Below are 25554 nucleotides of genomic sequence, written 5' to 3' on the forward strand. Positions count from 1 at the left end.
AAGACACAGCACAGATTTCATTTTCTTACATTCTCGACAAACTTACTATTAGGGCGTATATGCTCGCTGTCAAAATTCAATTTGAGGGGAAATTCCATACAAGCTGATTTTCGTGATCACAACAATGTTTTTTTTTACCAACTCAGGAAACGTGAAAATAAAATTTAAATTTAAAATAAAGAAATATGTTGACAATCTTCATTTGACACTATCAGAAGCATTTGGCATTTAGAATTTCACTACAAATGGTGCCCCGTCAGAAAAAAATGAATACATGTTTTCCCGGTTTTCCTGCAGGGTTATTTTTATTTGACATAAACACCACCCGGATAGAATTTTACAATAGCATTTACCCTACAAACAATCATAAAATAATAAATATTATAGTTATTACTGTTTCAACATTGTTCGATGCCAAATTCTCACAGTAGATTTACAATAAAATTTCATGTAACAATAAATTTCACTGTTTGGCAAAAACTGATACAGTGCATTCACATTAAATTTTACTGTTTTTGAGAAAAATATGTATGGAGAAAAATTGATTTTTTTAATGTTAAGATACATAACCACCCCCCTTTTTCACTGTAAAAGTCTATTTTACATTGAAATTTACTGTAAAAACGTTAAAGTTTATTGTGTTTGTATTGTAGCATACCACTAAAACTTACTGTAAATTATTGTAAAATTACTGTACTGTCAAAGTGAAAATCATGGTTTTGTTACTGTACATTTCTATTCGGGCATCCAATGCGTAGTTTTTTTTTCATTTTGTGTATTGTCTTGATAGGCCAGATGTAAACAACCGCAGTTTTCCTATATATGGTTGTCTATGTTTACATAACATTTATTTAAAAAAAACAAAAAATCGTTATTACGTATTACAATGAATTGTTTTTTTTTAAATGATGTTATATTATGTATATTGGACCTAAAATTTATCGGATGGAATGAAAACCGGTTCTCGTTGAAAATCCGGTTTCGACTACAGTCGTTTCGCTGGTTGGGCCACAGCCTTGTCCAACTAGCGAATGTGATTCGCTAGTTGGACCGACTGACAAATGTCAAAAACTCTCCAATGGAGATGTTGGCAGTGTAAGTGCATCTGTTTATATCCCTAAATATTGTCAGATTGATTGTCAAAGTAAATTTGACATGAGATTTTGACGTTCAGTTGCTTTTTAGTTGGACAATGGTCCAACTAGCGAAGGTCCAATTAAAAAGCGGTCCAGTTAAAAAGTGTCCAACCAGCGAATCACGACTGTAATTGGGTCATTAAATGAGAAAAAAAAATCATTTTTTTACATACATCGATCAAGCAGATTTTCGTGATTGCAACGTTTTTCCCAACTCAGAAAACTTGAAAATAAAATTTAAATTTAAAATAAAGAAATATGTTGACAGTCTAGATTTGACACTACCAGAAGCATTTGACATATCGAATTTCACGACAAATGATGCCCTGTAAGAAAAAATGAATACATGTTTTCCCGGTTTTCCCGCAGGGTTATCTTTATTTGACATAAACACCATCCCATGCATATCGTTTTTTTTCATTTTGGGTGTTGTCTTGATAGGCCAGATGTAAACAACCGCAGTTTTCCTATGTATGGTTGCCTAGTTTACATAAGATTTATTTAAAAAAAAAAAAAAACAAAAAAAAAAATCATTTTTAGTATTACAACGAATTTTTTTGTGAAATAATTTTATATTATGTATATTGGACCTAAAATTTATCGAGTGGAATGGAAAACTATACATAGCTTAATGACCCAATTGAGTTCTTCTGTATCGATTTCGTTGTCTATTCTCGGCAAATTTGAGACTAAGAGAAACGAAAAAAATGAAATTGAAAGACGGATAGGTATTCTAGAGCGAATCAGTTGTAAACTTAGAACGGAAAACTAGAACTGGGCAGTCTCATATGGACATGTTCGAAAGGAAATGTGAAGAATCCTTTGCCTTCTGCTAAGTAGGAGTTGGGCGTTGCACCCAAGTCTACCGTATGGTTATTAGACCGGCAACAATTTTGACTTTTTTTTTTCGGAACGCTGCTAATTCAAATAATAAGAGCATGTTCAAGAGTGTTTCAGTTCTAGATACATAATTTTAACAGTTCTATAATATAAAACTGAAAATTTTAAAATTAAAACTTGCTGTCCCTAGCAGCAGTTTTAGCGGATGTTCTATTCTGTTTAAAATTGATGTCTCGCCATACCTACAGCGTTACTGCATTCAAATTTGTTTTTTCCCAGTCTATGTGGTCTAAGTGTCTGTGCTGAAAACTTTGCGTGTATTCAAAACACAGCTCTAAACGTGTTTTAAAATCAGCAACAAATAGAACGGCGTCGTATAACAGTTTCAAATTTTAAAACAAAACTGTTCGAAATTATGAAGCAAAACGCTCTGCTGAGGATGTGAATGTTTCAGTTCCAGTTCTACTTTGAAACTCCTATACAGAATGAAACGCTCTTGATCATGCCCTAATTGGATGTACAAATCATATGCAAAATATGACCTGTTTCCGATAGCTCTAGTTCACCCACAAGAGGTTTCAAGATTCTATAGTAATATATATGGAAACTCGGAAATATGAACTTAAAATCAAATAAAAAAAACTCCACAGTAACTCTGCGTACCTCAAAACTTATGGTCACATAGCTTATTCTATAACAAACAGCTTTCTTGAAGGTTGCATATTGATTTAAGGTTCCCCGAGAGAGTTATTCAACTTTGAAGACCAACCGATTTTTTTGAAATTTCCTATTCTAAGCATATGCGAGAAAGAGAGGCAGCACATAACTTTAAATGAGAATATCTTTTTGCTGTAAAATCGGATCAATTTGCAGTCTTAGTCAATGTTGATCCTTACACCTTAAGCTATATATCTGCAGACTACGGGATGCACAAGATGATACTGGCATTTTGTACTGAATTTATTGTTCCAAATTTGAAAACTCTTGTGAGTGAAGTAGAGTTTTTGAAAAAAGCTCACATTTGACAAACGGTATGTGAAGCCAATTACCGTTTGATTAAACGGCAAAAAAAATATTGCGATTTCGTCCAGTAGAACGGAAGATATTCGCATTTCAAATCTGGGAAAATTTCTTAACTGAAATATTGAAACGTTAGAAGTATTCTACTTCAAAATCTTCGCCTAGAACGACCATGCGACAAGCCATTCTTTTTTCCCTTCTGCAAGCATCAAGCCGTGACATATGCATTCAACTGACACCAAGTTATTGGTGCCGCAGCGATCCTATTGTGATTGAACTACTTATTGATTTTTTCGTTCCGCACACACGGATGGCTGATAGTAATTGATGCGACACAGCTCAGCTAGCAGAAATTGAATTTTTAGCTACTTTTTACCGACTAGTTCAACTTCATTTTATGTCGACTTATCAGTCGACTTCGTCAGCGTGCACAGGCTAATTGGAAGATGCTTTAAGCACGATTCAGACGATCCTGACGGAACCGTGACGTTCAGTTGCCGTTGACGGAAGCTGATGTATCGTCTGAATCGTCCTTGGGCAGTCGCAAAAATTTTGAATTTTTGGCACTTTTAAAATATTTACAAATTTTCAAGAAAATCATCTGGCAGCTCTGGATAAAACCAACGACGTTGATAAAACAATTTGACATTTCGAGCAGAGTGATATGATTGACGGTGGCGAGCTAGTGGATGTCTGAAAAAATAATTCAAAAGCAGTTGCAAGAAATATTTGAAATTTTGTGTAAAAATCATTTTCGGCATGGACGATAACGAAGAGTTAGAATACGTGGAGGAGGATTACTATGCTTTTCTCAATGTTCCGCACAATGTAAGTGATATTTTGATTGAAAACTAGCGCATATGACCTGTTGAAATAATCGTTTCGTAATATAACCTTTCGATTACATCAAAACCATTCCGGCTTCAACAGGCCTCACCGGAGGAAATAAGTACCGCTTATAGGAGTCTTAGCCGAATTTACCACCCGGACAAGCATGTCGATGTGCGTAACAAAGAGAAAGCGGAGATGATGTTCAACCGAACGAAAAAGGCGTATGAAGTTCTTTCGGATCCGCATCAGCGAGCGATTTACGACTCGCTGGGGAACAAGGGTCTACAAACGGAAGGATGGGAACTTATTCACCGAACCAGAACACCGGCTGAAATTCGAGAAGAATACGAGCGGTTGGCACGGGAACGAGAAGAGCGTCGATTGCAACAGAAGACGAATCCGCGAGGAAACATAACGGTTCAAATCAATGCGACCGATGTTTTCAGCAAGTACGAAGGAGACTACGACGATGGGGGATTATTCCCAGTGATCGAAGTGTCGGGGATGAGCATGTCACAATCGATTGAGGCTCCTCTCTCCAGGACGGACACTGCCACGCTTTCCGGCAATCTACACCTGCAAAATGGGGTAGGCAGCGGAAACTTTCTGCTTTCTGGACGAAGGCTTATCCATAAGGGCTGGTTTGAGGTGGATTGTGGAGCAGGGAGCGGGCCGGTGTTGGGCGTTAAAGGTTCAAGAAATTTAACAAATCGGCTCTTCCTAAACGGGGGAACGACGGTCAATTTTAGACAAAACGCTATTATCCCGGGAATTGCTGGAAGTAAGAAGTGTACTTGTTGCAAATTATGGTTAATGAGAGCTCATCTTTTACAGCATTGGCTATCCAGCTAGATAAACATACGGTCGGGTATTTGACATACAACGCTGGTCTACAGAGCTCAATGTCCACTACAATCGAGCATAACACGGATAAGTATCATTACAATTTAAGTGCCACTCTCGGGATTCCACACTGTTATCTTACTGCCAGTTATACTCGAAAACTCGTCGAACAGGAACTGAAACTGAGAGTAGCTTTGAAGTAAAGCATTGTTCATATTATATAGATTGATTTTGACGTAAACACAGTATACTTTTCAGGGGAGGTACATTCGGATTTCTAGCAGAATATGGGGCAGAGAAAAAGGTATCCAAGTATAGTTCCGTGGTGGCAACTGTCAGCGTGGGAGTGCCCACGGGCGTTACCTTGAAAGTTAAGTAAGAAAAGTCAATATAAATATTTTGCCCTCAGATTAACTCAGCCAACGGCTGCAATCTACAGAATTATTCGTTCAACGCAGACGTACCTTTTTCCAATTCATTTGAGCGAAGAAATCATTCCGGCGGCAGTTTTCTACGCCACTATTACTCCGCTGGTAACGTACTTTGTGCTGAAGAAGGTCATTATTGATCCGATGAACCTGGCTGCGAAGCAGCGAAATATTGAGAAGATCAAGGAAATCAATCGCACAAGGTAAGTTGGTTGTGTCTTTGGCTTTACAGCTATTGTAGCATTATTTTGACAAAATAGTTTCCGCTGCTAAGTCCTTTTGGATATTCTCATCTTTTAGAATTGAATGATCGCGAATATAAGTTAATTGTTATTTATTATCGAATATAAGTTTATTGTTATTTGAAACACGAGGCTTGCGGTTTGACACTCAGTTTTATTCTGCAATATGCCGAATTAATGTGTTCAACTATTATGATAATTAGAATGTGAGGAACTAAGTGCTAGACTTGTACCTATTTCCTGACATTTCAATGACCGTCACAGATCGAAAAATCAATCCGTCATATTGCTGCATAACATAGTATCGAACTGTAAGGCTTGTGTTTCAGATAACAGTAACCATAAAGCTTGTATTCATCAATCACTCAACTCTAAAAGATGAAAATAAAACAAAATCTGAATACAAACTAGGACTAATTATAAATTATGTCACGCAAAAATTGACCCCCTGGGCCCCACTATTTTCTATAAAGTTCTTCAATCCCCTCTTCCCGGCACGTCACGATTTTTTGTTTCATTAGTAACATGTTACGTCACTTTTTAGCCTATTCCCCATCCTCTATAATAATATATCATAATTTATTCCACCGCCACCATAAAAACGTGACACAATTTAAAAAGTCTCCTAGTATGTGTTCAAATAGTAATAATAACGGAAAGTAAAATAGAATAATAGTTGATAAAAACAAATTTTAAAAAACAACAAAGTTATCGTTTGCATCTGTAATCACACTTTACGCAACTCAGCCGTTCTTTCACTGGTAATATTTGCAAGCCCTAAAACAATACAAATCATTTCAACAGGATGTCAGAAAAGCGTCGGGAAGCTGAATCTGCGATTGCTCTAATGGGTGCTATGTACGAACGTATTCGTAACGACGAGCAGAAGCGTAAAGGGCTAATCATAGTCTCTGCACTTTACGGAAAATTTGGACGGGATGAAAATGTGTCGGTCGAGCAGCACGATGAAATGGGTTTTATTCAGCATAACCCAGATGTGATTGATGTCAAAATTCCCCTTCAGTGCCTGGTGAAAGATTCACGATTGATGCTGTACGGATCTACGAAGGTTAGTTTGCTCGATACTGTATTATTATTTCGATGGAAACATCAGCGTACTTTGCTTGTAGAGTGAACTACCCGGATTCTACGATCCCTGTTACGGAGAAGACAAACTATTACGAATTGACTATGAGTATCAGAACCGGTCTTTTAGTATCAGTGTGGCTGACAATGAAGATATTAGGATACCTGAAAATGGTAACACGTGAACGTTAAAATCGTAACAGGAACGGTTTGATTTTAAAATGAGTTATTTTGCAGCAAACGGCAGCCAAACACAAAACTAAACCAAAATACCTGCTAAGTTCATTTCAAGCTAGAACCTTGCTAAGAAGGTTGAAAACCGAGTGTTATTGTGTAGCACAAAAACTACGAGGATATTTCACCATTAATTTGTTATAGCTGCTTAGTTTATTCAACTGCCTAAAAACATGTTACCAAATAGAATGAAACATTCCGGCATTTCTACTTCGAACATCCTTTTCCAGGTCTTCAAACAGATGCATTTAGTATCTAACGCACCACAGGGGTCTGATATTTGGTATAAGAGTTTCAGCCATCTGGGCTTCTGTTAAAAAGTCGATTTTCAGAGTGATTGCATAACCTTTTATAGGAGAATAATAAAATGGTTGATATGGGAAAGTCACGTCTGATCGGATTCTTTTACCCACAACTTCGGAACAAATACTTCGTTCAAATGAAATTCGGTTGAAATCAATGTGAATGCTATACCCTTCATGTAAGACTAAGATTGTGACAATCCAGTCAGCAATATATGAGAAACAGGTGTGAATCTAATTTTGGGACTTAGCCATTCCCTCGGATCTTCCGGAATTCGGAAGTAGTCAGAGTCTTTAATTTGCAGTTAGTGATCAAAATCAACAATTTTGAGCAATTTAGAACTCATTTCAATTAGTTTTGCATCATTTAGATATTATGATCATACCGGTTTATATGGGAAATTCGCATGTGTCTGCCTTCTTCAACCCGTAACACAGGAACCAAAACTCCGATTCCAATGGAATTTAAAAATACGGATACTGTATTACATCATACATTTCTGAAAAGCAGATGTGAATTCAATTCAGGAACTCAACCACTTTCCAGTTCCTTACCAGTTACCTATTTCTGCTTGTATTTACCGAAACCAACATTCAGATTCATCGCCTTCCTCATTCAATACCTTTCCAACTGACTGAAACTTCATGCAGAGTCGAATGCTTGAGTGCAGAGGAAATATAAATTTCTTCCCCAACCAAATCATTCATTTGTTGTTTTGTGGACAGTTTAAACGTTGTAAGTATTTTCTACATTTTCGAGCATAAGTGAACTGCATAATCTATATTTGGTGTACTTTTGCTGTGAAGGGAGAGCGAATGACGAGGGAAACGAACCAAACATTTCATTCATCGTGGCGGGCATGAATTGAATTTTGTTTTTCTTTCAAGTTCATGCAGGGATGTCAATTTTTTAACCTCTAGACGGCAGTAACATCCTGCTTTTGGCATACTGGTCATGGCGAACGTCAACGGAGATGACACGGATCGTGAATTGGACGGCTGATATGCGTGCTGTTCTACTGATGGTACTATGTTCGGTTGGAAAATTCCCGATTTTATGCCGATCCGGCTCTGAATACCCAGATTGGAGTGGAAAACGACTCCAAAAAGGACAAGAGCCTCGCTAGGAGACGAAAGACCAGGCGGACTCAAGAAGCAGACACTCGAGGACGCTGTTGCCGTGAGAAAGTACGTCACTCAACAGGTAGAAAGCTGGAGTACCGTAGTAGGTCGGAAGGAGAAGCGTGGGAAACAGCAAAAACAAAAGAGCGAAAAAAGGAGCAGAAGAAGAAAAAAATCCCACGGCTAGCCAGAAGGCCCAAAGAGAGGACCTGGAGCTGAAGCACTTGGAGGAAAACGTGGTAAAAATCAGGCGCACCCAACAAGACGATATGCTCTTCTAGTTGAAGAAGGATCCCACGACTAGCAGCTCTGACTTTGCAGGAGACTATTACTAAATCAATGGGTGAAAAGGCAGAAGTTAAACAACCCGGAGATGGCGATTGTGTGCAAGGACCTTGATGAAATCACGTCGGCAGACGAGCTGAGAGGTGCACTGAAGCAGTAGTGTAACCTAGGAAAGGTGCACGTGAACGTGATGATCCGGTTAAGAAAGGGATATAGAGGAATTCAGACAGCGATGATTCGTTTACCGGTAACCGCTGTACACAATCGCGATTGATTTTTCTCAGATCCGTCTTAGACCTACAACGTACGATGTGGAATTTATCAAATTGAAAATGGAACTTGTTCTTACAGCATTTTCGCACATACAGTTACATCAACGTTCAAGTACCAAGCCGAGGAAGAAAACTTTGTAGTGAAGAACAACATGCCACACGACGTCGAATATGAGAACATCAAAACCAAGATCCTCCGACCTTGATCTAACGGAAATTCGCCAACATGATTTGGCACCTCGTACTAGCACGGGTTATATTAATAGATCAATGTCGAAGTATGGAAACGTGGAATTCGCCTTCAACGACACTTGGATAAACTTTTTCTTTGGCATTCTCAACGTTGCCAGGGCAGTGCGAATGTGGATGAACCAACCTATATCGTTTTACTTGGCTTTCGAAGGCCACGTGTAACCTGTAACCAAACAACTAACACCGCAAAACAGCCTTCGACATCTGCTGATACACCATAGACAGCCGGTCAAAAAACAAATGCCGGTCAAACAATATGCCACTCGGAACGTGGCTAATGGGAAATAGACAGAAAGAATGAACCGGAAGCTCGCTAATGGGAAACAAAACGATGAAAATCTCAAGCCTGAACGTGATCCACAGGGGAGCTAAAATAGACTAACGAGTGAATTCTACCTGGGAAGGGGCGGCGACGATTCGCTTATGAGAGGCATTGGGGGTAGAACGGTCCACTGTAGGTATTGAGACTGTGGCGCGGATCACGATACTGTTGGGAATCTGTGATGCATCGTCACAGTTCCTCAATGCCGGAGTGGTTAACGCACCCAACTAGAGACTGGGAGATCGCAGGTTCGATTCCTGCTTGAGGACCTATCTTTTCCGAGTGTGTCCAATGAAGGGTGAAGTGTTACCGTTTCCGGTTTATTAATTCTGTCTATTTCCCATTGGACACGTTCCGAAAAACCTTGAAAAAAGTTAAAACGACTCATTTCAAAACAAAGAAAAATAAATATTCTACCGTACCCGCATGCCAATATTCAGGACCGTAGCGTGTGGTTGGCCACCGCCTAGGGCGCCAGCCTCAGGGGGCACTAAAATCATGATATGCTTTATGAAATTAGAGAGAATAGAAATATAAAATAAGTCAGGATGATGCGCCAGTTTTAGGTACTGTAAAAGAAAGCCAATGTAAACAACAAAGGGTCGCAAAGCTAATGCCGTGACGTCTAGAGTGTTGAAATCATGATTTGCTTTATAAACTAAGTGAGGTTAAGTGTTCCATTTTCACTGAGACTCCGCCGAGGGCGCTGGACAACCACGCTGCGGCACTGCCAATAGTTAATATACCTAGGGAAGAAATAAACAATACGGCTATACCAGAGTCACTCGAAAACACAAAAAGCATCAAACATGTAACAGCGAAAATCAAAGCTCTTGTGACAACGACTTGGACACAAACACGAGCCAGGGAGAAGGCATACGGAATGATCAACAAGCGCCAGAGGGTAAACGTGCCTGAGTTGCGATTATGTGCAGTATAGAAGATGGCTCTGTCCAATTGACTTTTGTTCTAAACTTGTGTAATTGATATTTACTTTTCTCGCGTTTCTGATGCGCTTAAGGACATCGTGGAGAGTGTTACAAGCCTGCAGCTAAAATGGCTACTCTCGTTTCGGCTTCTTATTTCATCGTCAAAATCAATAAAATGCATTGGCGCTTAAATCAAAATCTTCAGTAACTTGAATGTCTTATCTCAGATTGTTCAGAAATTGTATCACTATATGTAAGCATGTTAGCACATGCAGATTAATAGATTCTCTTCACGGAATTTTGATTCGTTTGGGAAATTTGTACCTTTTTGTTTTTCAAAACAAATGAAACACGTGGTAAAAAATCATTCAGCTGATTGCTGAATGATACGCTTGTGCGCGTGCAATCTCCTATCGGTTGTAGTACGTTCTAGCCGCACACAGATGCTGTAACGTAACCCGAACATATCCGAACCTTTGTTGTGATTTTGGCGTCACTTAACCTTAAAAGATTTACGCAGGTGATATTCTTCAAATTCATTTCGCAAGTTATAAAATATTTTACATATTTTTTTTATTCCGATTACAAAATGTACCACAGAATGATTTCAAATTTAAACTCGTCAAATCTTCAATCTATCTTATAATTGTAACTCACATCATAGTTCGACACTAACATCTGCAGTATTAGTATATTGGAGAAGAAAAATACCACACTTTGAATCCAGACGAACTCGAACGTGTTCCAGCCTTTGAACTCGAGCAGATAAGCAGGCAGCAGCCAGCCGCCCTGGGAGATGAACCACATCACTGGCATGAAAATTGCTTTTCGGAGGCCAATGTTTTTGAAATTTTTCACACTCAACGGCAGCAGTGACAGAAACCAAACGAAGTACTGCGATGTTACCACTGGGTTGTAGGTGACCATCACAAAAGCTATGGTGAATAGGGAAAATCCCAGCGTTTGACGATGTTTGCCGTACCGAATGGTTAGTGTGACTATCAGGATAAGCTGCGGCAGGAAGGTGAGAATTTTCTCCAGCAAAGTTATGGAATAGTTGATACTAAGGTATTGAAGGTAAAAATAAAGGGAAAAGTTGTGGCGAGTGTCTTTTCGAACTAAATGGAACAGAATCGACTCGTAAAAATATTGATGACCGTACAAGAAATAGAAAAAACTGGTCGATATAATCAAAGCTGCTATGGTTCCAAATACCAGGGCCAGTTGTTTTGCGTTTGGTATGAGAATAGCCTGAGTGTAATCTGTGAAGGTTTGCAAAGGTTTGTCGAGCACCGCAAGGTAGAATGCCAGACAAAAACCAATCGGGTAGAGCCGGAAATGGATGGACAGTCCAAGAAAAAGTCCAGCCACGAAATACTGCAAAGTGGTTTGTTTGTTCCGTAGGAGAAAATAGACAGCTATGAGAACCAACGAACACGATACGCAATCTCCATTTCCTCGTGTTGCAATCACCATGGTTAGCGGGTTGTACAGCCAGAAGTATGCGCTTAACTCTGCCATCCGGATATACTTCGGTGGCAACGTTTCATTGCTGTTGCTAAGATTTTCATTCTTCCTTTTGATGAAGTACTTGTTTCTGTTGTTTAGTGTCTCCAGCTTCAAAAGCTTTTTTTCTATGGAAATTTTGTTTTCTCTGTAACAATTCAACAGAATCCATTTTATCAACAAACCAATCAAAATGTCAAACAAAGAGAAAACAAATTTGCCGAAGGTGTGGTGAATCAGTAGATTTGGCAGAACTAGATATGCCAAAAGTGGCGTGTAACGGAAAGTATGCCGCTTGTACGGCGAGTTTAAGTCTAGAACATGACTAGCTCCATCGGTGATCACACGGTAATCCACATCGGTGTATTGGACATCTGATAGACTGTCTTGAACTTCACCGTAGTATACGAGAAAAAATCTAATTCCGATACCGATCATAAGATGTTTCTTAAAAGATATCATAGTGTTACTGCAATAGAACCTATCCTATAGGGGCAATCTGCAAAAAAAGACAACTTATTGATAAGAATGTAAACGAGTCAATTTGACCTACCTACATTATTAAATACAGTTTATTCTGATACTACACTAGGTTGATTAATAATTATAGCTAATCATTACACACTACTTGATCTGATGATAAGTCCACGTATTCATAGTTCAAAGTCTTGTTTTCATATCACTAGCTGCTTTCTGTAAACACTGTTTAAAAAGTTGGAACTCCTGCTCGCACATCTTGTGCGACACATTCAGATCCGTTGTAACGCAAGTAGCATAAGCAGCAGCTGCAACTGAACACTTACCCAGCAGAATGGGATAATTCCGTATTCTTAAATTCGCTTTCTTCACCGAGTCCATAGTTGCAAGGATGACGTTCTATATAACGGTTTACTTCGGACCGATCCGAATTGAACGGTATACCTTTTTCTCCAGCGGGTCGTCCGCGATAAATGCGTCGTACAAAGGTTTGGAGAAAAAAATTAACAGTGATGTAGTGGTAAAAACCGTCACGAACAATCGAGGATTTCGTTGAATCCAACTGCGTTTGGGAACAATTAATCGACGGCGGGGATCTTGGTTCATTGTACCTTTATATCGTTTTGCTTTGAGCTAACTTTTTCTCTTGACGCTCACGGTCAGCAGCTATCTTTTCTAGCCTGTAATCGCGGTCCAGTTTGATTCCCGAACAGCACAGTGATACTTGATGCCACTTCAAACAACACTGACGCATGTCCTCCAGAACATCGTAGCATCTGGTTTCGTCATAACTGTTTTCTGTAGACGCAGAAAATGAAAGTAAAAACGGTGTTGCGGTTAGATTACGTAAGAGTGCCGGGTGAACTTTTACTTCGTATGCTATGAAGTTACATTTGTTTGGCCAAAGTGTACCTTTTAGACACGTTTGTATCCTACAAGCACTACGTTTGCACGGATCTTTCGTATCATTCCTTGACATTCGAAAACTAGAATATGAAAAAATATAAGTTGTAGCTACATACCTAATGATCATATTTAAAATATAGCACTATGTGATTATATTTGTTCATTCACTTCTTATCTTCAAAAAACATTGCACATTACCTGATATTTTACATCCCAGAAAAACTTTCAGTAATTTTTTTTAAATAGTTTACTATTTTCGTGGTAGGAAAATGGTTACTGAAACATACAATCAGGGTAGTCCGGTAGTCGTTTGATGCATGAAGCAGTACACGCTGCGTTACCTACCGGTACTTTCCAAACTCCTGCTCGACCGGAATGACAATTATTACGCTCCTTGTTTATTCGGCGAATCAGCTGTTCACAAGTTTTCCAAAGAACAGCTGATTAACCAAGTAAATAAAGAGCGCACCAAATGTCATTCCTGTCGAGCAGTGGCTCGAAAAGTACCGCTATGTTACACACGCGGTAATCAGAGATAATAGCGAGAGAGACGAATGAACCAGTACACGCTGCGTTACATAGCGGTACTTTTCGAGCCCCTGCTCGACCGGAATGACATACGGTGCGCACTTTGTTTACTTGGCTGATCAGCTGTTCACAGCTCGCGTGTTTTTTGTAAACGGCCAATAAGCATACTGTCAAATTTCACTTTGAGAGAATATTCTGGACAAACCGTAGCTCGCCAAGAGTGGACGTTGGCATTTTATAAAAGAGAAAAGTTTTCTCTTTCGTTTACTGCTGTCACTAATAATCGGCGATTGATGGTTTGGCCAGAATTTCCTCTCAAAGTAAATTTTGACAGTATGCTTATTGGCCCTTTTCAAAAAAACACGCGTGACAGGCTTTCTAAAGAACAGCTGATCAGCCAAGTAAACAAAGAGAGCGCAGCAAATGTCATTCCGAGCTGGGGCTCGGAACGTAACGTTTGTAACACAGCGTATTTTGATTGATAGTCGGAAGCCAAACATACCTGATGGCGTTTTTGCTTGAACCCGAAACTGAGCCAGTTTCTAACCCCAACCGCTGTCAGTTCATACATTTTGAGAGCAGTTGGGATTAGAAACCCACACTATCAGGGTGGGTTGCTGGCGAGTTACGGCGGGTTGCCTAGAACAATGTTTCAATAGCCTACCGCTCGCCAGCATGTATTTTAACGCGCCTAGCCGCCATTTCGTTTACTGGGAACTGACTCATGTGGTTTTCGTTTGAAGCGAAACTGAGTCAGTTTCTAACCCCAACTGCTGTCAAAATGTATGAACTGACAGCGGTTGGGTTTAGAACCTGACTCAGTTTCGGGTTCAAGCGAAATCGCCATCAGTTTCGCTCCAAGCAAAAACTACATTATAGACTTTTCTACGGCTTATGCACGTACACGTGACATGATACAAATCCTACATCACTAGCTGGTGGAAAATTATAAAAATTTAACAAAGACGGCAAAAGCAAATGGGTTTGTTTTCAACCAAGAACCTGCATTAGCTTTCGTGAGACCGGCCGACAAGAACTCAATACTAACACTAAAATAATAAGTGGGAAAGCGACGCACATCTCAAAAGTACCTAAATTTAAGTTAAAAGAACTTATTCTGTAGGTTGTTTTATTTTTGCGTGTGTATTACCCCAAAACTTCTAAATCGTGGCGACAGTATACCACTGTTGGTAAACATAACTAAGGTAAACAGTTACTCGTCATGGTAGATCCGCTCCAAAATTAGAAACCTTTGAAATTACTGGTTGTGTTTTGGTAATTATAATTTTACGTTCTTTGCAAACCAAAAATGTTGCAAAATTTGCTGCTTGGTAGTAAATAACACTAACTGTTATGTTTCGTTTGATTCATATAGAAATGGTCCGTAAGTGTTGCGTTTCAGACTGCAATTCTAATTACGATGCGGTGCTGCGAAAGGGTCAGAGTGTAATCAGTACTTTTAAATTTCCCGATGATCCCGAACTTCGAAACCGTTGGATCCGAGCTGTGAAGAGAGGTGATAATTGGAAACCAGGTACAACAGCAAGCGTTTGTATCAATCACTTTCAACCGGAAGATATACTGAAATACGGTAAACCTGCCAAGTTGAAACCGAACGCGGTTCCAACCATTTTTGGGCTAGAACTAAACAAAATCCGCACTCCTATTAAACGCGGTAGACCAAGGACCACGGTAGTAGATCCACGCACAACGAAATTAGACTGTGCGGAACATATAACTGAGGAATACGTAGCTCCTGTGAGGAATGTCTTGGAAGAGTTGATCTTAGACTTCGAAAGCTTCAATCAGCGAGTAGACAGTGAAAAATTAGAGCGTTGGCACCATTATCGAAATAATAATATTCTGCATTTCTACAACATTATTGATGACGATGTAAACGACGCTATACGGATAGGAAATAGTATAAAAGTTTTCCAGGATATGACAATAAGTCTATTTATAGGAAACCTGAAGCAAGCTGACGAGGTCTTAACTTGGGCTCTAGGGCAGGAATTGAAAATATCTCGATGGTCGCAGTTTGACATAATATTACAGAAATACGATAGAAAAATCCTGAACTTGCGAGAAGTGAATAACGGATGTGACCCTCAACTAGAAAGTATACAAGACACCAATGAGAATACAATTGCGTATGATGATCGTAACTGTGATAGTTTAATTATTGAAACAATAGATTATAACAGAGAATGCTCACAGACTATACAGTTGGAAATAGAAGCCAATTTGGATTCGCATGAAAACATTGAATTTCTAACAATAGAGGACAATGACGAATCTACGTTTATTGAGGATTCTGTTTGCAAGCGTAATCCCCTTCGAATCTCCAAACAGCAAGCATTGACGCTGGAAGAACGGTGCGAACGAAGAACTGTTCACGAAACTATACGAGATTTGAAAAAAGCGCGAAACAAATGTTTCATATGTAGTCAGGAACACGAGTCCATTGAGGAACTTGAGCATCACTTACCAGAACATATTGCTATGTTACCATATCGTTGTACCGAATGTGTTTCACAGGAAATTACGTTGAAAACTCTTGCATCATTGAATAAACATTTCTTGATGCATTTGAAACCGTTAAAGTGTCGAACTTGCGATGTAAGGTTTTCTAGCTATGGAACAAGATTGTTGCACGAGCAGAACAGTCACGAGTATAATAGACCATTGACGTGCGATGTTTGTGGAAAGGTGCTGAAATCGCTTCGAGGTTATCAGTATCATATCAAGGTACTTATTAGCACACCTTTAGTAAAAGTCAACTCTCTACTATTGATTTTTGTTCACAGATCCATACTGAACCGGAAACAATGAAATGCCAAATTTGTGGGAAAGTTCTCTCATCCGGCTACGAACTGAAATTACACATGCGAGTTCATACCAAGGAAAAACCAAACCATTGCCCTTTCTGCGATGCAACTTTTAACAGAGTGTCCAATCTGGTTGAACACAAACGACGTTATCACTTTAAAGAAAAACCATTTGTTTGTACGGTTTGTGATGAGCGTTTTCTGTCCAATGCTGAACACTCACGTCATATATTAAGCCATGATCCTGCAGCATTTAAGGGGTCTAAAAAGAATAGAGCACGGAGAATGAATGCAGTAGTAAATGAGAAGTTTACGAAAGACTACCAATGCTTGATCTGTGGTAAACGAATGTCGGCTAGGGTCAACTATCATTCACACATGCGAAAACATCGGAAACAATATCAATGCAGCTATTGTGGCCTTCGAATAGGACAACGTAGAGATTTTATGGATCATGAAAACACTCACACCGGGAATAGGCCTTACAAGTGTGAAATTTGCTCGAAACGGTTCCAAACATCGTCTACGTATTACGGTCACCGAAAAGTCCACTCAACGGAGAAACGTTTTGCGTGTGATGTTTGTGATCGTCGATTCAGTCGACTGACGCATTTGACTTCGCATTCTAGGACACATTCTGCGGCAGGCCAGGAACAACGAGTTACTCATCGTACCAGCGGTAATCATTGCGATGTTTCACAATGTAAGCCCGTAGCGTCCAACTGCACTATTATGCCTGCAGGTGATTCTATGTGTACAAATATGAGTGCTCCTGAACATGCGACATCCTTGACAAAAGTGAAGGATTGCGAGAAACTATTATTTGAAGTCCAAACATCGGGATCGTAGCAATTACAGTTTTCTCAAAATATCCAAGCGGTGATTTCTGTTGAAGCTGAAATGATCTACTCTCCTAATGTTGCCCAAAACTAAACGATTTAACGACTGGTTTGCAATGAATATATTTTTCCAAAGCTACTATAAGTTATGCATCTTAAACTATAGGAAACATTGATAGAGAAACAGATTGTAATGTACGGTGTCCGATGCCACTGTGTTTAAGCAGTATTGGAACACTAACACTTTTCTAGATTTATATAAGTGCAAGTCAGTCACATGTAGATGGGGAGTTCTGTAGAACATAGGGCTGACTTAGGATAATGGGCAGTACAGGGATTTTGTACTTTCAAGTAATCTAGTATAGGTTGTAGATGATTGTACGTCGATTCCCGGTTTACCATTTCCCGGAAAACCATTTTCCGGAATGTCATTTCCCAGAAAACCATTTCCCGGAATGTACCATTTTCCGGAAAACCATTTCCCGGAATGTACCATCTCCCAGAATATCATTTCCCGGAATGTACCATTTCCCGGAATACTATTTCCCGGAATGTACCATTTCCCGGAATACCATTACCCGGAATGTACTTTTTCTCGGTAATTATTTATACTATTGAAATCTAAAGTAAACATGTAATTTGAACTTTAAGAACAAATCCAGAGCTATGTTGACTTACATATATGGTATTCTATAGCATTCAAAATCTTATCATTTTATAGAAGGCAATATCATGAACAATCCACTAGAGATTTTGAGCCGAGTTTATAGAAACAGTCAACAGTTTTTTCGGCATTTAATTAGCAAGGGACTGGAAGGTGAAGTATATTTTTCAATATTTAGAGCCATAGTACTCAAGGGAGAGCAAGGTGTTGAAAGGAGAAAGTTTAGAAAAGCGTGGAAGGATCATATATGCAAGCTTAGAGCTCACCGGCGACTTAACCTTTTGTCTGCTACCGTAGGGGTCAGGGTCTTTTGGCATTAGAAATGCGAATCACCTGAGTCTACGGCATGTCCGAACAAGCGTAAAGTAACTTGTTACTTCATGCTGTCGGAACCGACTGAACAGCCCAACGAATCATGTGTTTTTTACCTTCCAAGATGTTTGTGGACCTGCATAAACGTGGCCTGGTTACATATAGAGAATTCTGGTTTCTAAAAACTTTAATTATCACGAGCGTTTACAATTAACTACTTTTTTCGTGAATGGTCTTCCAGAGGAATGGGTTAAATTTATCGTCGAAATCAAAAGATTTCATTTTCGCCGTTACAGAAGAGTAATCTTGGATTTGTTAAATTATTTTAACAAGGAATCCGTGAAAAAGAAATATTTTTCCTTTTGTATGAGTCATTCCATTTACGTATATTTAGATGGAACACCGAGAGAGCTACCAACTTTTAAACTAAACTAACCTATTCTCCTCTATTCTTTATTTCACATTATTCCGCGACAAATAAAATTTACAATCAAGATATGATAAGCTTTATAGATATTGATTGAAAGTGCTGGAATAAAACATGATGACATTCTTCTACATTCCAAGTTTTTGTTTGGTTCGCTTGACACCTTATCTTTGCTCTCTGATCATATTAATAAAAAACAAGCTCTCATAAACCAATAAAGTACCAGAAAACAGACTATGCTTAAAAAAGGCAAAGTCTCAAAGAAGATTGTTAAGAATTATTAATTTTCAAAAAAAAGTATTCAAATTTTAAAGAAGACAAATTCAAAAATATTTTTCATGATTTGCTCATCTCCAAAAGAAGGCGAATAAGCTTATAGAATAACAATTATAATTCAAAAAGTTATAACCCCACAGAAAATCCTCCCGATTTTCCCACCGACTAAATCGGTTTGCGTCGGCACAATCGGCCGACTATGCCACCAATAGATCGGTCGATTGTTGCTCCGACTCTTATGGGGGTTTAACATGGACGTCAGCCGACGCGACAATCGATTAAATATGACAGACGAAATCTGTTGAAATCGCTCTATTTCAACCAATTAAATCGATCGATTAGTTGATAGTTTAAAACTGGAACCAGATTCACACAGATTAAATCTGGCGATTAATACGGTGACGAAAATTGTCCACCGACGAAACCCAACTTGGTCGTTTAATTAATCTGTCGACCTCGAAGCACCCGTTTTCGTCGGTCGACTGTGAAATTTATGAACTGTCATATTTTCTATGGGGAAGGTATGTTAGGACCACTAGTACTTAAATCCAATAAAACACCAAGAATATTTTGAAAGAGTACTTAAAAGAATGTGAAACTACATAGAAATAGAAAGTACATATAAATCAAAAACATGCCAAAAATAACGACAAGGAAGCATGCATGCATAAGAAAGAAAAACCGGATTTTTTAGATGCTCCATAAAAATCCCAAAATAAATATATCTGAAGTATTGTTGATATGTTATTCTAACTTACATTTAAAATCAATAAAATTTCAAACTACTTTTTATGTTCTAAAATCGAGAGAATTTCGTAGTTTGTTTGACAATTGCTGCGTAGCAAGCGTAATCAAAATGAGTGGTGGCAAGGTACGTGGTTTAATATATTTTCCGGGAAATGGTTTTCCGGGAAATGGAACATTCTGGGAAATGGTTTTTCCGGGAAATGGTACATTCCGAGAAATGGTTTTCTGGGAAATGGTACATTCCGGGAAATGGTTTTCCGGGAAATAGTACATTCTGGGATATGGTTTTCCGGAATATGGTATACCGGGAAATGGTATTCCGCGAAATGACGTACAACCGTTGTAGATCTCATCAAACGCAACACAAAATAATAGATGAAAACTGCTGTATTCCCTTAAAATCTTGATTTATGCAAAAAAAAACTATTTTTCGGGACATGCGGCACCAATAAAGTTTTTGTGAAAAATACTATGCGATTTTGGGACAGCAATATAAAAGTAACACATTTTTCGATTTTTCCATAAAAATATGAAAATTACTCAAATTATTATAAAAAGCATCTTTATTCTAATTAAAATATGGAGAGAAAAATTATTTCGCATCTAACTACGTGTTTATTATCAAAATCGATCGAAAAATGGAAGTTATTGTTTTTTTTTCAAATTAGAAACTTGTTCGTAAGGTCTCTTAAGGAAGTTGCGCACTATGGGATTCAATAAATATATTTTTCGTTCTTTTTCAAATTTTAACTTCAAAGTTTACACACATACTTGTGAATACTCAATCGAGTAAAAAATTGATATTTTGAAAATGGTATTACCAGTTTATATGGGTATTTGTTGTGTGGCCGTACGCTTCAACCCGTAACTCAGGAACCGGAAGCCGGATCAACCAAAAATTCTTATGGGAGCTTATGAGAGCGTTATACCCTTCATTTAAAACTAAGTTAGTTCAAATCGGTTTAGCTATCTCTGAGAAAATTGAGTGACATTATTTGACACACACATACATACACACAGACATTTTGTGATCTATAAGAGGTATAAAAGACTCGGCCCTGTGAGCCTCGGTTAAAAAGTCGAAATTTCGACCGATTGCATAGCCTTGCTATATGAGAAAGGGAAAAAGGAAAATAGTTTGAGTTTCGGAAAATGATATCATAAAAACTAAAACATCTCATTTTTTTAAGTAAAATTTACTCACTTTTCTTCAAAATAATTGTGAGTAAATTTTTTTATTCAGTTTTCCGTGGTTCATCGAATGGCAATCCGTTGAATGGTTGTTGAGTTACCTCAGTGTTTGTTTTCAGAAAGATTGATCAGCGGGTGCGATACTAAGTATGCGCGGGGAGCGCATGGCTGTTTAAAACAAAAGAAGGTCACTGTGGCACTACGATTGCACGAGACTACCGGAGATGTTAAATATTAACAGTTAGGCGAATAAAAAATTGATTTTTTTTACCCATTACTCACCCATTTTTTTACTCTTTACTAAGTTAACTTTTATGTCGGTCTTCTCGAAATTTCGGCCATGGTCGGAAACTGCTGAAAATTTTTAGAAAAGGGTAACACCAATCGGAAGTCCGTCATAGTAAACGTATACCGTCAAAGTTTGATAACCGTACATCAATAGCAGTTCGAGAAATAAACAAAAAACAATAACGTGCTCTTCTCATGTAATTATTGTGGCTCGTGTAACAAGGATTTTCAGTTCTTATAAATGCTGTTTTACTATTATATCAGTGCATTCCAGTTCTAGTTATACCGTCCTTCAATATTCTGTCGCACTTTATATGAAAAATTTACTAAATAGTTCACTTTTTGTTAAATTTATATCTGTGCCCCAGCGGGGGCAAAATGCCCTCTTCTTTGATTTTGCTGATTTTTTAATCGAAAACAGAAAAATCGTTCTGAAAACCTACTAATTACATAACCTAAGGCTATTTAATGGCATACTTTTATGATATCTCATCAAAAAACAAAATTACTTGCTTGTTCAACGAGCATTCTGCCTTGTTGTTGCGGTGCATCCTGCCCCGTTGTTGTAGTGCATTATGCCCTGTTTTTGTGGGGCATTTTTCCCCGCACAGGTGCCTTTTGCCCCGCTTATTTTTCAAAAGGTAATTTTTAATGGTTTTGAAGAATCAAATATTTTTATTGTTTTTGAACATTTTGCAAAGCCTTATGATTGTGACTACAGCGGAAAATGTTGGCTAAACGATATCATTAATTAAATTCTCTTAAGTTCTATAGCTGAGTTATGATCATATTTCCTTAGGGAGTGCGTTTTACCCCATCTTCCCCTATACCGAGTAGAAAAAACAGCGTAATCTGTCTAAACACTGTTGCAATAAAAAGTGAAAATGTGTGCGCGTGATAACATTACCATTTCTTCTTCATATGGATTTTAAGGTTGCACAGAGATTGCGCAAAATTCGCAAACGAAAAAAGCAGTGTTTCAAATAAACCCCACATTTCACAGCAAGGAGCCTGTTTCCAAAGGAGCGGTGGAAACCAATTATTGTTATGCACTTTCTAGGAGTGAGTAAAAAAATCAAAGCAATCCAAGTTGGTTTTGACTCTTAGGTTTTCACTCCTGGTTTTGGCTCCTCTTGTCCACTCCGGTTTGTGATTCTTCTTCTGGCGCCGCTTATAGACCCAATTTAATTTCAAATTTTGCTAGTAGGGCTTCAAGATTTGTATGTTTAATTTCTCAATTATCCCAGCAGATTGTACAGGATGCGCCAGCTGGATGTATCCTTTTTCAATATTGAACAACTCCGGCATTTTTAGCCGTTTTCACAAGTAAACAAGTTTTGTTAGGATATTTTATCCCATTTATTATAAACCAGGTTTAGAATACAACGTCGATTAAATGACCACCCTCATTTGAAAAAAGCAGCTCTTTTCCGGGCATTTTGCATGACATTGGACAGCGTTTCGGGCTTAATCGCCGCAATTTCAGCTCGTATATTAGCTTTGAGTTCGTCAAGATGCTTAGGTTAGCTAGAATACACTTCACTTTTCAAATAACCCCACAGAAAAAGTTTGGCGCCGTTAAATCCGGAGAACGAGGAGGGCATTTCAAATCACCATTTTTTGAGACAACGCGTCCTGGGAATTTGCTCTTTAAGAACTTGATTGCGGTGTGGTCTGTCTTGCTTGTTGAAAATAGAAGTTTTTCAGACTTTATGCATTTCTGGACAGACAAACTGCGCTTAAATCCAACAGTAGCGTGCGTTGTGGATGGTCTCTCCCTCTTTGAAAAAATAAGGACCGATGATTGTTTTGGAGCACACTCCGTCCCAAACAGTTTCTGCTGAAGTGATGAAATCCAAAAGTTCAAATGCATAGTGGAAGGATGCAAAACAGGTGTACCGCCAAGGTTTCGCCATGAACTGTACCAAGGATCTGTTTTGCTTTTGTGCTTGATAAAATGAAAATTGAAAATCTAAATTGACCTCGGGCTTTTAAACTGTATGCTGCAATTATAATCTAGTAACCTGTTTTCACTCCTTGGCGGTTTTCACTCCTCAGGAGCCAAAAAACCATGAGTGATGAAATCATGGATTTTAATGATTTGTCAAACTATGGTTTTATCAACGCCTGCTGATTGGAGTGATTTTTGAAACACTGGAAAAAAGCAGTTTTTTTTCACATCGTATGTCAGATCTTCATAAAAATCAATCAGCAGTACTGTAACAACATTCTACATACGCTGATTGATTTTTATGAAGATCTGACATACGGTGTGGAAAAAAACTGCTTTTTTCGTTTGCGAATTTTGCGCATTCTCTGTGCAACCTTAAGTGGTTTGAAGCAAATAGAATTAACTAGCTACTGTTTTTGGGTTAAATCCTTCATTCATAGTGAATTTGACTCCATGGAGTCTACTTTTTACTATACCCCTGTAAGTCCACTCGGAAAATGAGCCAGAAAACTGGCTGGTTCTAGTTAGTATTCCGGCTCCAGCGACACAACCGACTCTAATTAGAATTGGCTGTGTCACTGGAGTGGGATACTAACTAGAGCCATCCAGAACTCCGGCTCATCTTCCGGCTGGACCTACTGGGTTCCTTTGTCGACATTTTAGTCAGTAATGGAAGTTCAAGATACTGGATTCATATTACGAAAACTGCATGATGAAAAGGCTGGATTACATAGAAAAAAGTTTATTTACGCATAGTCAAAAGAATTTTCTAATGAAAATAATCTACATCTAGTCCTTTAGTTTTCATTAGTTTTCTGTACTTACAAACGTTAATAGCGTAAAACAACGGGATCAAATCCAATCCTACAATTGCTAATTGGTGTCTTTTTCTGTGAAGGAATTTGGAATCAAGTACAAAAGTAATTTATCTAAAAACATATTTTAGACACTCACCTACGATATTATCCGGATCGGACATATTCTTTGCACAAACACAAGCTAATTCTCTCAAACAAACAAACAATTTAATTGCATCATTATGGTGCATGTCAATCTTCCTTGGTATTGAAATTTACTATATTTGTTGTAAATTTCAATGGAAACGTGTTCAGCTGAAATTTGTCGGTACATGACGTTTGAGTTGACTATATACATAGTAAATTCAGAACTGAACAGAAGTAAATGGTGAAATAACACCAACATACATAGTAAATGTTACCGCAAATATACTATTTCAATACCTAAAATCATAGTTAACTTAACTATAGAAAATAGTCATTGCCACCATTAGAATGTTTAAAAACGCATAGTATATTTTGCCATAAAGTGGTTAAGTTGAATATATTTTCCATTATTTTGAACATTTTGAGCTATAGTAAATATGAACATAGTTTTTTTTATATTGTTTACTAGAATATTATTCTCTGTGTAGAAATATTGTTCACAAAACCACGTGAAAAATAAATAAACCATTAGTTATATAATAGAAAAGAATATATCATCGAAAAAAGAATAATTATTTCTTTTGATTTTCAAATGTTGAAAACTCCAAACTTAAGGGAAGGGCACTTAATTTATAATACGTCAACATTGAATTGTTTTAGAAATGTTATTGATTCTCTAGTAGTGGATTCATTGATTTTTTTTTTCGAGAGTTGTCCTACTGGAGCTGTAGAGCTAGGTTCTCGGAAGGGCTCCCCGTCAGAATCACATACTACAATTTGCAGACGAGACAGGCAATGCCGCCCACTTAAACACTGCATTAGGCCAATTGTAGCGGGTCGTGATTCTGAATGTGATATTCATTGTACGGTTCAGGTATGTGCGGGCGTAGGGACTCGCGATCGCGTGTATAATCGCGAAGGACTTGAACATTTGTACGTTAACGTGCTCGATCGCGTGTGCGTTTGTATGTCGCGTGTGCTAACGTGTATGAACTTCGCGTGTGTAAATTCTATTTCATAACCGTGTGCCTTTCGCATATTCGCGTGTGTTTTAGAATGATCGCGCGCGGACCGTGAATCTGATACTTAATTTTTTGTGTACGGTTCAGATTCCAGAAGAAAGTGGGTTCTTACATATCATTAGAATCCATTCATGTCACCGTAGAACGCGTGGTCTAGTGGATATGAGCTTTATTTTTTTTTGATTGGTCCAACTGAATGTATGGACCTAAATTACTAGAATGAAGGCTAAAGATTTTTTTTTTCGAGAGTTGTCCTACTGGAGCTGTAGAGCTAGGTTCTCGGAAGAATTCCCCGTCAGAAATACATACTACAATTTGCAGACGAGACAGGCAATGCCGCCCACTTAAACACTGCATTAGGCCAATTGTAGCGGGCCGTGATTCTGAATGTGATATTCATTGTACGGTTCAGGTATGTGCGGGCGTAGCGACTCGCGATCGCGTGTATCATCGCGAAGGACTCGAACATTTATACGTTAACGTGCTCGATCGCGTGTGCGTTTG

General features: G+C 38.4%; 5 protein-coding genes across 8 annotated transcripts in view; 2 read left to right on the top strand and 3 right to left on the bottom strand.

The window, feature by feature from the left end:
• LOC131693941 (cx9C motif-containing protein 4) overlaps positions 1-25554 on the bottom strand; it is a 48302-nt gene that overhangs the window by 19642 nt on the left and 3106 nt on the right. The window contains exons 1-3 of one of the 3 annotated variants that reach the window (XM_058982222.1): positions 13232-13469; positions 13040-13113; positions 12609-12925 (exon numbers count right to left, since the gene is read on the bottom strand). The exons of 1 other annotated variant lie outside the window; for it this stretch is intronic. In XM_058982222.1, the coding sequence (XP_058838205.1) occupies positions 12741-12925; positions 13040-13106 (252 nt within the window). In that variant the 5' untranslated portion in view covers positions 13107-13113; positions 13232-13469 and the 3' untranslated portion in view covers positions 12609-12740. Of the gene's footprint in view, positions 1-12608; positions 12926-13039; positions 13114-13231; positions 13470-25554 lie in introns of those variants that run through there. One more of the 3 variants, XM_058982223.1, reaches the window with a different exon arrangement.
• On the top strand, positions 3648-7041 carry LOC131693939 (dnaJ homolog subfamily C member 11). Its single transcript, XM_058982218.1, has 8 exons — positions 3648-3824; positions 3927-4608; positions 4662-4869; positions 4929-5045; positions 5110-5301; positions 6145-6409; positions 6471-6600; positions 6664-7041. Exons 1-8 carry the CDS (start codon positions 3756-3758, stop codon positions 6687-6689), a joined length of 1689 nt encoding a protein of 562 aa, XP_058838201.1. The 5' UTR covers positions 3648-3755; the 3' UTR covers positions 6690-7041.
• On the bottom strand, positions 10696-12112 carry LOC131693940 (GPI mannosyltransferase 1). The gene has a single exon (XM_058982219.1). The coding sequence runs from the start codon at positions 12110-12112 to the stop codon at positions 10775-10777; it is 1338 nt and encodes a 445-aa protein (XP_058838202.1). The 3' UTR covers positions 10696-10774.
• Positions 12311-12508, bottom strand: LOC131693944 (uncharacterized). Its single transcript, XM_058982226.1, has one exon. It carries the CDS (start codon positions 12506-12508, stop codon positions 12311-12313), a length of 198 nt encoding a protein of 65 aa, XP_058838209.1.
• Positions 14669-21401, top strand: LOC131693938 (zinc finger protein 354B-like). 2 transcript variants are annotated; one of them, XM_058982217.1, is made up of 3 exons: positions 14669-14766; positions 14937-16309; positions 16369-21401. In XM_058982217.1, the coding sequence occupies exons 2-3, from the start codon at positions 14939-14941 to the stop codon at positions 17236-17238; spliced, it is 2241 nt and encodes a 746-aa protein (XP_058838200.1). In that variant the 5' UTR covers positions 14669-14766; positions 14937-14938; the 3' UTR covers positions 17239-21401. The 2 variants fall into 2 exon arrangements, with proteins under 2 accessions (XP_058838200.1, XP_058838199.1); XM_058982216.1 differs by having other exon boundaries at positions 14733-14836.

This window comes from Topomyia yanbarensis, chromosome 3, assembly GCF_030247195.1.
Source record: "Topomyia yanbarensis strain Yona2022 chromosome 3, ASM3024719v1, whole genome shotgun sequence".
NCBI classification, from domain to species: Eukaryota; Metazoa; Arthropoda; class Insecta; order Diptera; family Culicidae; genus Topomyia; species Topomyia yanbarensis.

What these genes read in the sequence shown, in the direction of transcription:
- LOC131693944 (XM_058982226.1), bottom strand. Translation starts at nt 12,508, where the DNA reads ATGGACTCGGTGAAGAAAGCGAATTTAAGAATACGGAATTATCCCATT.
- LOC131693939 (XM_058982218.1), top strand. Translation starts at nt 3,756, where the DNA reads ATGGACGATAACGAAGAGTTAGAATACGTGGAGGAGGATTACTATGCT. An exon ending in AAACTGAGAGTAGCTTTGAA is followed by an intron (nt 4,870 to 4,928) that starts GTAAAGCATTGT and finishes TATACTTTTCAG; the next exon opens with GGGAGGTACATTCGGATTTC. An exon ending in GGCGTTACCTTGAAAGTTAA is followed by an intron (nt 5,046 to 5,109) that starts GTAAGAAAAGTC and finishes TGCAATCTACAG; the next exon opens with AATTATTCGTTCAACGCAGA.
- LOC131693940 (XM_058982219.1), bottom strand. Translation starts at nt 12,112, where the DNA reads ATGATATCTTTTAAGAAACATCTTATGATCGGTATCGGAATTAGATTT.
- LOC131693938 (XM_058982217.1), top strand. Translation starts at nt 14,939, where the DNA reads ATGGTCCGTAAGTGTTGCGTTTCAGACTGCAATTCTAATTACGATGCG. An exon ending in GTTATCAGTATCATATCAAG is followed by an intron (nt 16,310 to 16,368) that starts GTACTTATTAGC and finishes TTTTGTTCACAG; the next exon opens with ATCCATACTGAACCGGAAAC.